The sequence below is a fragment of the Mirounga leonina genome, unplaced genomic scaffold (assembly GCF_011800145.1).
Source record: "Mirounga leonina isolate KUSES-001 unplaced genomic scaffold, KU_Mleo_1.0 Mir_268, whole genome shotgun sequence".
Taxonomy (NCBI): domain Eukaryota; kingdom Metazoa; phylum Chordata; class Mammalia; order Carnivora; family Phocidae; genus Mirounga; species Mirounga leonina.
In genome coordinates, this window is record NW_023270649.1 from 33,959 (window position 1) to 45,634 (window position 11,676).

The 11,676-nt window shown below is 58.6% G+C and overlaps 1 protein-coding gene across 1 annotated transcript in view; it reads left to right on the forward strand.

The window, feature by feature from the left end:
- Positions 1-849: 849 nt before the first annotated feature.
- Positions 850-11,676, forward strand: part of PLCXD1 (phosphatidylinositol specific phospholipase C X domain containing 1) — a 28,102-nt gene continuing 17,275 nt past the window's right edge. The window contains exons 1-3 of the mRNA XM_035029608.1: positions 850-914; positions 4,135-4,278; positions 9,470-9,606. Coding sequence (XP_034885499.1) covers positions 4,155-4,278; positions 9,470-9,606 — 261 coding nt within the window. The 5' untranslated portion in view covers positions 850-914; positions 4,135-4,154. The remainder of the gene's footprint in view (positions 915-4,134; positions 4,279-9,469; positions 9,607-11,676) is intronic.

The window sequence follows — 11,676 nt, forward strand, 5'->3', positions numbered from 1 at the left end:
TCCCAGTCACCTGGGGTCAGCATGGGGTGGGCGGGTCTGCGGGTGTGGATGTGCCCTGGGGAATCCGCCCCCACCCATGGAGGCCACAAGCCCTGGTCAGGGCTGGGACAAGGGCCACTCAGGCCAGAGGGCCGGACACTTCAGCAAAGGACACGGTCACTTTGCCAACCAGTATGCTCAGAGATCACAGGCGCCGCACCAAGGGGTATGAGGCCATTGGAGCTCTGATGAAACTCTTGTTTGCTCTGGCCCTGGGGTCCAGACCACAGCCAGAGCACGGTCAGGCTCTTGGGACGTCCTCCTGTCTCTGACTGCTGACCTCGTGGTCACACTCAGGATGTCCTCCCATCCCCGTCTCCTGTCCAGAGTGACAGGAGAGACCACATCCAGAGCACGGTCAGGCTCTCAGGATGTCCTCCTGTCCCCTGACTGCTGGCCCCGCAGTCCACTCAGGATGCCCTCCCATCCCCTGTGAGAGTCTGGTCCCTGAAGCCTGGGGTTGTGAATACCTGTGGACCCTGGGGCACTGCGGTCCACATAGGGGGACCTGCTCTGCACTTGGGGGCCCTGCTCTGGACTTGGGGGCCCTGCTCCGGGCTTTGGGTCCTGCTCTGGGCTTGCGGGGGTCCTGCTCTGGGCTTGTGGACCCTGCTCTGGACTTGGGGGTCCTGCTCTGGGCTTGGGGGGGTCCAGCTCTGGGCTGGGGGGTCCTGCTCTGGGCTTCCGGGTTGCAGGCTGCCGCCCCGCACAGCAGGAAAGGAGCGTCCAGGGGGCGGATCCTCGTCCTCTTGGGGGTGGTGTTCCCGGCGTCCAATGGCAAGGCAGAGAGCATTTTAGGACGTGCTTGAGCGTCCGGGGCAGGCGAGCGGAGGGAGGCTCTGCTGGAAACGCTGCTGGAGAGACTGCAGCCGGCGGTGAGTGCCTCCCGGCTGAGTGCAGGGGGTCCGGTGCGGGGCCAGCGGGCTGGCGGGTGGTCCCAGCCTGAGGTGCGGGCGGGGTCCGGGCCGGGTCGCGCGCTGAGGCTGCTCATTCCTCCCGACCCGGCCGGAGGGGCAGCAGGAAGGGCCGCCCGAGTGTCCCCTCCAGCCTTGGTGTCCCTGCCGGCGCGGAGGGTGGGAACTGGCTGGGGTCAGAGCTGAGCCCGGACCCCCCAGGCTGTGGCCCCGGGATCCTGATGCTGGCGGGTTCCCTGGGCACCGACCTTGCAGCCGGGCAGGTGAAAGACTTGTTGGCCCGGGGGTCATGGCGGGTCCTTAGGTGCTGGGGCAGGGCCTCCGGACAGGCAGCTCAGGGAGCGGTGGGGAGCCAGGTGAGGAGGAGGGCGGAATGTCAGGTGGGTCTGCGGGCCGCGTGTCCGCCTGTTTATTCACCTGAGAGCTATTTCCTGAGCGTCACTGTGTCGCTGTCGCCACCCGCGGATGAGATGTGCCGCGTGGGGACGGAGCAGCCTCCCTGCGCACTCACAGGTGGGAGGCTCCGGTATCTCACCTGGCTGGGTCGTGGGCGTCTGTGAACCCGCTCTCATCCCGGTTTTGTGCAATCCCCACCCCCAGGACTTGCCTAAGCCCTGCCTTGCTCCAATCCAGAGGGTGGGGGCGGTCCAGCTGAGGAAGGGTCTAGCTGAGGTGGGGACAGCTTGGGGGTGCAGGTGCACCCAGGACCTCTCCCAGGTGCGGGGACAGAGATGCCTCTGCAGGTGGACCTTCCCATCTGCTTGGAAACAGCCTTTATGCAGGGTAACCTGTGCCTTGTTCTGGAGTTTCTTTGTGTCTGGTGCTCCTCGCTGGCCTTCTGCTGGGAAGAACCCTAATGTCCAAAGGGCACATTTTGGGGGGCATGTTCTGTCCCCCTTCATTTGAAGCTCAGAGAGTCGTTTTCCTTGGAAACAAAATGATGAGTTCCTGGGAGATCCCAGGATTCACCAGAGCCTCCTGTCCGGGGCCACTGGGATGGGACTGGGCTCCCGTCACTTCTTCAGTTGGGTGTGAAGAGGCCCCTGGGGCGGCAGCTGGGAGAAGCATGGCCCCAGCCCCTGTTCTCCTAACAAGGATGCCGAGGCCGTGTGTCCTAGTCAGGCCCTACCACACTCCCCAATGCGGTCCGCCGACACACACTATGGGAGTCCTGAGGATGGGGTTACACAATTCCTCATCCGCCTGCATTCCAGACACCTGTGTGGGCGCAGGGCAGGCAGTGGTCCATCTGTACCTGGATGGCACCTCAAGGAATGGTTCCTGTGTGTGTGTGGCATGGCACAGTCCAGCCCCTGACCGCCTGGACACTTGCTGCATGAACGTCAGCCCCCCAGGAGGTCTGGGATCCCACACTCACTCCTGTAGGGACACCGTTGACACCGAGTGTGAGCTGAGAGAGCCCTGGGACGGGCCATGAATGAAGATGGGTGGCCCAGGTGCTCATAGAGTATCTCAAGGACCCTCTTATGGACGGGGGAGAGGACTGGTCTTTGTTGCTGCTGAGACAGAATGAGAACCAATGGTGTTAGCTTCTGGCATACTAGACACAGTGTAGACCAGGACATTTTTTCTACACTCTGAGGTTCTGTACTGGGACCTGCAAATTAAATGACAAAAGACAGGAGTGCCTGGCTGGCTCAGTGGGTGGAGCATGCAACTCTTGATCTCAGGGTTGAGAGTTCGAGCCCCATGTCGGGCATAGAGCTTACCTAAAAGATAAATAAAATAAAATAATAAAATAAATGAAATAAAATAAAATGACAAAAGACAGATGGACAGGAGAAAAGGTTAATTTGTATGTGTGCAGAAGCCTTCACAGAAGAGAAGTGGATTCAAAGAGAGAGTTAGACTTATGGGCTTACCTGCCATTTCAACAAGAGGTGATACATTTGTGGAGAAGTGACAAGCCAGAGGAAGAGGGGGGTGGGGTCATAGGGACAGTAAATTGTGAGAAGGTAAACGTTTGGAGGAAACTAATGAGAGGTAAGTGTTACTTACTGAGGCTTGTTATGCAGACTTCCCCAGTGAGAATATTCCTCCCTCTCCTGGTATAGGGGACGGAGCGGGGATGGCTTCACCAAGGAAAATTTATGCCTGCTTTCAGGCAGAGAGGAGGAGGGCAGAGAGTTTTTCTTGTTTCTGCTTTTTCTCAATCTCCTTTAGATCAAAATAATCCTATGGCAAAGCGGACTATTTCAGGGAGGCAGATTCTGAACCCCTACCACTCCAACAGCGGGAGGCCGTGCCAGAGAAAGGGCCACATCCAGACTAGAGGGAACTCGTCCCTCGCAGAGGGTGGGTCGGGAATGCCTGCGTGGGGGCCGACACGCTGCGTGGTCACCGTGGGCCCGGGTCTCCTGCCTCACGTGCTTCTGCTCGGAACCCATCCTACGACCCAGGGAGATGACGCGAGGGCTGCCACGTGGGAATCTGGTGGCAGGGACACAGCTCAGCCCAGGACAGGCTCCTGCAGGGAAACCAGGACGTGTCACCTCGGGGCTCGGGGGCACGGCTCAGTCCCTGATGGTGTCCCTTTGGGTGGAGGTGGCAGGTCAGGAGGCCAGGCTGTGGTGGATGGGTCCATGTGGCTTTAGCATCAGAGGCACCAGGGGTGAGGTCTTGCCCGCTGGTCCACGGACCACTGTGGCCACGTCTCTGGGGCTCCCTTCCCTGTGCACTTGGTGACACATGCCCGCCCGTCTGCTTAGCGTGAGAGTGTGCGTGGGGCACATAGCTGGCAGATGTTTGAAAGGCAGTGGCGCTGGCCGTAGGTTAAGGACCCACGAGACCTCCCTACCATCCCCTAGCCCCGGGCATCGCCCTGGTGCTTGTAAGGGAGTGCGTGGGCTTCGGCAGGAACCTTTCTCGGATTCCTTGCCCCAGAGCCCTACCCCAACAGGGGTAGAGGGAAACGGGGCGAGGGGGTGCTCACCTGCGCCCTCAAGACACGGCACCTCCAGGATGGAAACCCTGTAGCCGCAGACTCTGCAAGCTGGCACGTGAGCCCCTCCCCACTGTCCGGAGGTGCGGTGGGGAGATTAGCGCATGATCAAGCAGGGGGTTCCCCTGGAGGCAGGGCATGCACTGCAGCCACTGCCCCCCACCCCTGGGAAAGCAACCCCCTTGGTTGACCTCTGCAAAACTTCATTTCCTTCCTCAGCTCGCACAAGGTGGCCTCCGATGGGCGGACAGGCGAGCACTGGTGGCAGCGTCCAGAGCCCGCTGTGCACCACAAATACAGACTGGATGTCAGCGCTGTGCCCCCTGCTCCGGGACGTGCCCCTCCACCACCTCTCCATCCCAGGTGAGGGCCTCTGCGTCCACCCTTGCTGGGGTGCTGCTGGCACGCCTTGGGTCTCGGGTGTGGGGAACGTGCACGAAGCACCTACACACAGTATAGGCAGACACGCGTGCACACGCAACGCATGCACGCGATACAGGTACAGATGTGTGCACGGACACCCACACGCATGCACCCAGTACAGGCACAGATGCATGCATGCTCACGCAAACAATACAGGCACGCAGGCACACACACATGCACACAATACAGGACACGTACACACACACAATACAGGTACAGATGTGTGCACGGACACGCACACGCACGCACGCAATACAGGCACAGAAGCGTGCACACGTAATATGTGCATGCAGGCACATGCATGCATACAGCACAGGCACGTATACAGGCACACGTGTAGGCACACATGCACATATATGTGCACACGTGTAAGCACAGATGCACACGTGTACACACAATAATGCACACATACAGGAACTTGTATACACATGCACACACGTGTACACACACATGCACCACACACGTGTTTTCCCCTTTCCATCTCCTTTACTCTAATGCAGCCCGGCAGGCATCTGCACACCCCAGGGGAGTGTGGCTTCGTGGCAGCATAGGGATTTGGGGTGAAGCTCCCCTGCGAGTCTGTCCCTCCGTGTAGGGAACCCGCTGGCTTCTCATGGCTGTAGTCACCACTCCCTGTCACCGTGTGCTGAGCGTCTTCTGTGCTTGGAGCCTGGAGAGTCCAAAGTGGGTCTGCCCCACAAGGAGATCACGCTGAACACTTTGGGGACTCTGATCCAATGACCTGGCAGCCCTGAGTCAGGCCTGCTGGGCTCCGTCTGGGCCCCTGGGACTCCGGTGGCCCCGGGAGCAGTGGCCACGGCTCTGCACTGATGAGCATGTGGGCATTGCCAGTCTTGCGTGTCTGCAGTAAAGAAGCATATAATGGGTCCCACTATGTGTCTCCACATCCACACACATGCGGTATCTGGCATCCCTCCCGCAAAAAATAGGCAGATTTCTCACCTGGATAGGTTTTTGTAGTTTTTTATATTTATCCATATTTTCATGTGCACTTACGCTTTTCTTTGGGAATTTTATGACTTCTTCTTTTTTTTAAAGATTTATTTATTTGAGAGAAAGTGCAAGTGGGGGTGGGGAGAGGCAGAGGGAGAGAATCCCAAGCAAAGCACAGAGCCCGACATGGGGCTCGATCTCAGGACCCTGAGGTCACGATCTGAGCCCACAAAGCCAAGAGTATGACCCTTAACCGACTGACCACCCAGGTGACCGACCCAAGGAATTTTATAACTTCTTAAAAAACATTTAAACCCTTGATACATATGCAGTTTATCTTGATGGGGCAGGATCCAGTCTGTGTATTTCCCACACGGCTATCCACTGTTCTGTCAGCTGGACTCCCACCGTGGCCAGAGACCCATGGCTTGAATGACCTCATGGACGAGAGAGCCCCTGGGGGTCAGGCTGTGTCCCTGCTGAGCCTGAGGGGCAACAGCACAAACCCAGGTGTAGGCACTGGCCAGTGCCCCCCAGATTCATGTCCGCCTCCACCCACAACCCTTGGAAGGGGGCCTTTTGTGGAAATAGGGTCTTTGCAGATGTGAACTGAAGGATCTGAGACGAGCTCATCCTGGGTCAGGATGGCCCTAAATCCAAGGACAGGTGTCCTTACAAGAGACAGAAGAGGAGACACAGACCCAGAAGAGAAGCCACATGAAGACAGAGGCAGAGACGGGAGGGATGCGGCCAGCAGCCCAGGGACGCCCGGAGCCCCAGAAGCTGGAAGAGGCAGAAAGGACCGTCCCCTGGAGCCTCTGGAGGGAGCTTGGCCCTGCCCCGCCTGGATCTCAGCGGCCTTGCCCTGCCTTGATCTCAGTGGTCCTGTCCCGCCTGGATCTTAGACTTCCAGCCTCCAGAGTTGGGATACATCTAATTTCTGTTCTTTGAAGCTGGGACATCTCCCAGCTTGTGGTACTTTGTGGAAGGAGCCACAGAAAACTCATATACCTGATAGATAATAATTGCAGAAAAATGTGAACATCTAGGTAAGTTAAAAAAAAATTTTAAATCCTCTATTGACATATATTTACCTGTATTTTAAAATTATATATTTTAATATACATAACATATGGGTCCATTTATATATGGGGATGATCCATTTTTATATATAAAGATGGATACTTATGAACAGAGAACAAGATCGAACCATACAATTTTTCCATCTGCTTTTTTGCTCAGCATAGTATTGCCCGCATTTCCGACGTGGGCAAATACGGAGTTGTACTGACTGTGTGCACTCTGCTCACATTTGTATGTGAGCATATGTCACGGAGACTGTCCCGTGTGTGGCGACCACCAGTCCCCACCGTGGGCAGCTTCGCCGGACACGTGCAGGGGGCGTGCCTTGCTCGCCCACCATCGCTCTTTCAGCTGAGTCCGGGACTCTCTGAGGCTACCGTGCCAAGTCTCTCCCGCTGGTCGGGCCCGTGCAGCCACCTCTCCGCCCCCGGCCTCCTCGTGTCCGGAGCCCCCGGCCTCACCAGCATGTTCAGGGACAGATACATCCCTGCACATACTCCCCGGTGACCTGAGTCCCTAGGGTTTCCCCTTTGCCCGGGGGCTGTTTTCCTGGTGGGGGGCATGTTTTCTGTGGGTCTCTAAGTACTCTGTGTGCAGTCGGGATGAGGTTTTCGGGTGGGCGTCCTGGGGATCAGCAGAGAGTCGTTCTGGGAGGTGAGGAGGGACACAGAGGTATGCCCGTCCCAGGGGCTCCATGCCCTCTGTGCCCCTTGGATGCAGGTGGCCTCCGCGGAGGGTGTGGCCAAGTAGCTCCCTTAGACGGCAGACGTGGGGAGGGACGCAGCAGTGTGTGGTCGGGGACACCCCGGCACCACTGGGGAAAGAGCCCCTGGTCCTGAAGTCACCACCGTCTGGGTGGCTGTGAGAGTGTCCTGGGGCTCCTTTAACGAAGGACCACAGCCTGTGGCTTCCATACCACACACAGGGACATCTCACAGCTCTGGGCCCAGAAGTCTGCACAGGTCTGACCTCTAAGTGCCTGAACGGCTAGCTCCTTCTTTTTTTTTTTTTTTAATTTTATTTACTGGAGCGTCTGGGAGGCTCAGTCGTTAAGCCTCTGCCTTCGGCTCAGGTCGTGGTCCCGGGGTCCTGGGATCGAGTCCCGCGTCGCGCTCGCTGCTCCGCGGGAAGCCTGCTTCTCTCTCTCCCACTCCCCCTGCTTGTGTTCCTGCTCTTGCTATGTCTCTCTGTCAAAAAAATAAATATGCCTCTAAATAATCATCAATGGCTTTTATACCTTTAAGCTAATTCTCTTTTCCCTCCTTTCTCATTCTTCTTCTATCCTCTTCCTATTCCTTTACATTATGCTATCCATTTATACTGTGGTATTCCTCATTCATCTTCTACAAAGCCTTTTAAAATTTATCCTTGGACTGGGGCACCTGGGTGGCTCAGTCGGTTAAGCGGCTGCCTTTGGCTCAGGTCATGATCACAGGGTCCTGGGATCGAGTTCCGCGTCGCGCTCGCTGCTCCGCGGGAAGCCTGCTTCTCCCTCTCCCCCTCCCCCTGCTTGTGTTCCCTCTCTCGCTGTGTCTCTCTCTGTCAAATAAATAAATAAAATCTTTAAAAAAAAAGATGCCCAGCAACTGAGCCCCCCAGGGCGCCCCAGGCCAGCTCCTCTGGAGGTTCCCCGGGAGAATCTGTTTCTCTGCTGTGTCCAGCTTCAAGGGGCCCCTTCCTCCACGTTGAAGCCCGCAACATGCCTTCTGCCCACCTCCCTGAGTCTGACCCCGTCTCCCTCTTAAGGTCCCTCGAGGCTGGGTCAGGCCACCGGATCATCCAAGAAACTCCCCCGTCGCGACACCCATTACTGACCTGCAAATTCCCTTCTGCCGCATGGGATGATACCTGCGCAGGCCCCAAGGGATTTGTGGGGACCATCTTGGAGGGTCACGTTCTGCCCGCCACGTGGGCATTCGGACAAGCGTGTCTTGGGGACATCTTCAGGACGTTACTTAGCTGAGCACAGGGACTTCCCACAGCATCTCATACTGTGTTATTTGTAACTTTTAAGTTTCTACGTAAAGGGAAAGTCAATTTTTTTAAAGATTTATTAATTTATTTTGGAGAGAAAAAGAGGGTCAGAGTGAGGGGAGGGGCAGAAGGAGAGAGAGAGAGAATCCCCAAGCAGACTCTCTGCTGAGTGTGGAGCCCCACGCAGGGCTCGATCCCGCGACCCTGAGATCATGACCTGGGCCACATTCAAGAGTCGGACACTCAACCGACTGAGCCACGTGGGCGCCCCAAGGAAAAGTGAATTTTTCTTTATGGGGTCAGATCTGTCTGTCGTTTCGATCATAGCTTTTGCGTTGGGGATCATGCTCAGAGAGACGTACCCATATGTTCCAACAGAACTGTATGGTTTCATCATGCGTGAAGATCTGTGAACAGTCTGGGATACACTGGACGGGACATAGGACACAGGAATCTCACCTGATTTCCACTGTTAGCCACGTGCCGGGTGGACCCTTTTGTCCCCTGACCGGGATGCTTCCTTATAGTACCTGAAATTGGTAGAATTGTGTCCGTCTCTGAACGCAGTGTTGCGATCCGTTGATGAGTGGACTCTGCAACAGCGTGTGTCTGACTGATATGGCACGTTTATTTATTTATATGGCACGTCCCTATACAACACGTGTGCATTAGCCCCTCATAGTAAAAGTCCCCCTTTCTCACTCTTCTTTTCAGAGGTTTCTGGGAAACCTTAACGTTTTTTGGTGTGGATGCGTCTGGGGGTGCCTCGCCCAGTCCAGGAGCATGTCCCGGGGTGTGTGGGGTGAGGGTGAACTTTGCATAGGGCCGTCCCCACAGTGACCTCTGGTTTTCCCCACCAGGGACATGCCAGGGTCACTTGGCTTCTCCTCTGTGTCTGTGTCTCCTCTTCTGTCCCCTATAAGGACACCTGTCATGGGATTTAGCGCCCCCCTGGTCCTGGATGACTCTCCATGCACTCAGCTGCCGGCGGCAGGTTCCGGGGGGTTGTGCGCTTTGGGTGACGACCCACGCCTGGTGCTGTGTGTGTTCTCCATGTGAGCTCGGAGCACGCAGCGCAGGAAGAGGCTCCCGGAAAAACGTCCCCCGCGTTTGCTTGCAGGAAGCCACGACACCATGACCTACTGCTTGAACAAGAAATCGCCCATCTCCCAGACCCAGTCCTGGCTGCTGCAGCTTCTGGGCAAGGTCCTGCCATGTGTGACCCGCCCCGTGGTGCTCAGGTGGTCCATTACCCAGGTACGGGTCAGCAGCGGGGGTGACCAGCGTCACCTGGCTGGGGAGGCGCCCTGATCCCTGTGTGTCGGGGAGTGGAATGGAAAACAGGCCCCAGACCAACCCACCGGACATACACGACCGCCCACTGCCCAGTCGTGAAGACGAGGGGCCCTGCAGTTTGGAGGCAGATGGGGCGGGAGGCCAGTGTCTTCAGCCTCCAGGTTACATTTAAGAGCCCGTCAGTCCTGGGAAAACACCCCCGAGCTGTGCAACTGTCCAGACGTCTGTTTGGAGATTTACACGCCTGTGAAAAAGATGAGAGAGAACCGCAGTGACTGGGTTCTGCAGGGAATATGCAGGGAAAGGCAGGGAGGGGGTGTGTGCAGGGAAAGGCAGGGAGGGGGTGTGTGCTGGGAAAGGCAAGGAAGGGTGTGGGCAGGGAGGGGTGTGTGCAGGGAAAGGCAGGGAGGGCTGTATGCAGGGAAATGCAGGGAGGGGGTGTGTGCAGGGAGGGGTGTGTGAGGGGAAAGGCAGGGAGGGGGTGTGTGCAGGGAGGGGTGTGTGCAGGGAAAGGCAGGGAGGGGGTGTGTGCGGGGAAAGGCAGGGAGGGGTGTGTGTGGGGGGGAAGGCAGGGAGGGTGTGTACAGTGTTGTGCAGAGAGGGGGTGTGTGCAGGGAAAGGCAGGGAGGGAGGGGGTGTGTGCGGGGGGGGGGGGAAGGCAGGGAGGGGTGTGCAGGGAATGTGCAGGGAGTCTGCAGTCCTGTCCCTCAGGTGCAGGACAGCACAGAACCTGTTCTCTCATTCGGATTTGCTCCATCCTCCCTGCCCAGCGCTTGTCTCCCTGGGACAGCGGTCCTTGCGGGACGGGGCGTGGTGTAGAGAGGAGCAGGGGTGACCTGGGGAGTCCTCACCCGGGACGGGGTGGGGTGGTGGTGCCTGGTGTGCAGAGGAAGGTCAGGGGACCCGGGGCGTCCCCCTGGGGGGGATGTGTGTAGAGGAAGGTCAGGGTGACCCGGGGCGTCCTCGTGGTGGGGTGTGCAGAGGAAGCTCAGGGTGACCTGGGGCTTCCTCCTGGGGGGGCGGGCGTGCAGAGGAAGGTCAGGGGGACCCGAGCCATCCTGGGGGGGGAGGGGAACATGCAGAGGTGGGTCAGGGTGACCTGGGGCATCCTGGAGGGGGAGGGGGCCATGCAGAGGCGGGTCAGGGGGACCTGGGGTCTGCTCCTGGGGGGGGGGCTGCAGGGGGAGGCCCAGGGGGACCCGGGGCTTCCTCCTGGGGGGGGTGTGTGTAGAGGACGGTCAGGGGACCCGGGGTGTCCTCCTGGGGGGGTGTGTGTAGAGGAAGGTCAGGGTGACCTGGGGCGTCCTCCTGGGGGCATGCATCTGGCTGTAGGGTTGACACCTGCACAGCCTGAGGCCGCAAGCGGGGGAGGGGTGCCAGCTGGGGCTCAGGTGGGGGCAGCCCGTCCCTCACTTCCGCCTGGGGGAGGGCTCAGGGGTCTGCGTTTTCGGGTTGCAGGCTCTCGTGCTCTGGAGTCTCTCCCCCAGTGGAGGCCACCCCCCCCCACCAGGGCTCTGACCTTTGTAATTGCTCGGCTCCAGGAATTTCCACCAGGATGTTAATCCCTAGGGGCTGGCGGGTCTGGAATGCAGAGAAACCACATTCCCGACTTGTGAGGTGCCTGTTGGGAGTCAACCGGGAGCCCTGTGGGAGGGGTAGGCGGGTTCACTATGGCCCTAGAGACGCTGCAGTGCTGGGGCCCCTCGGTGCTGGGGCCCCTCAGTGCTGGGGTCCCGTGGTGCTGGGGTCCTGGGGCCCCATGGTGCTGGGGTCCCACAGTGCTGGGGTCCCATGGTGCTGGGGTCTTGGGGTCCCATGGTGCTGGGGTCTTGGGGTCCCATGGTGCTGGGGTCCCCCGGTGCTGGGGTCCTGGGGCCCTGTGGTGCTGGGGTCCCGTGGTGCTGGGGTCCCATGGTGGTGGGGTGTCCGGGTGCTGGGGTCCCCCGGTGCTGGGGTCCTGGGGCCCCATGGTGCTGGGGTTCCCTGGTGCTGGGGTCTTGGGGTCCCATGGTGCTGGGGTCTTGGGGTCCC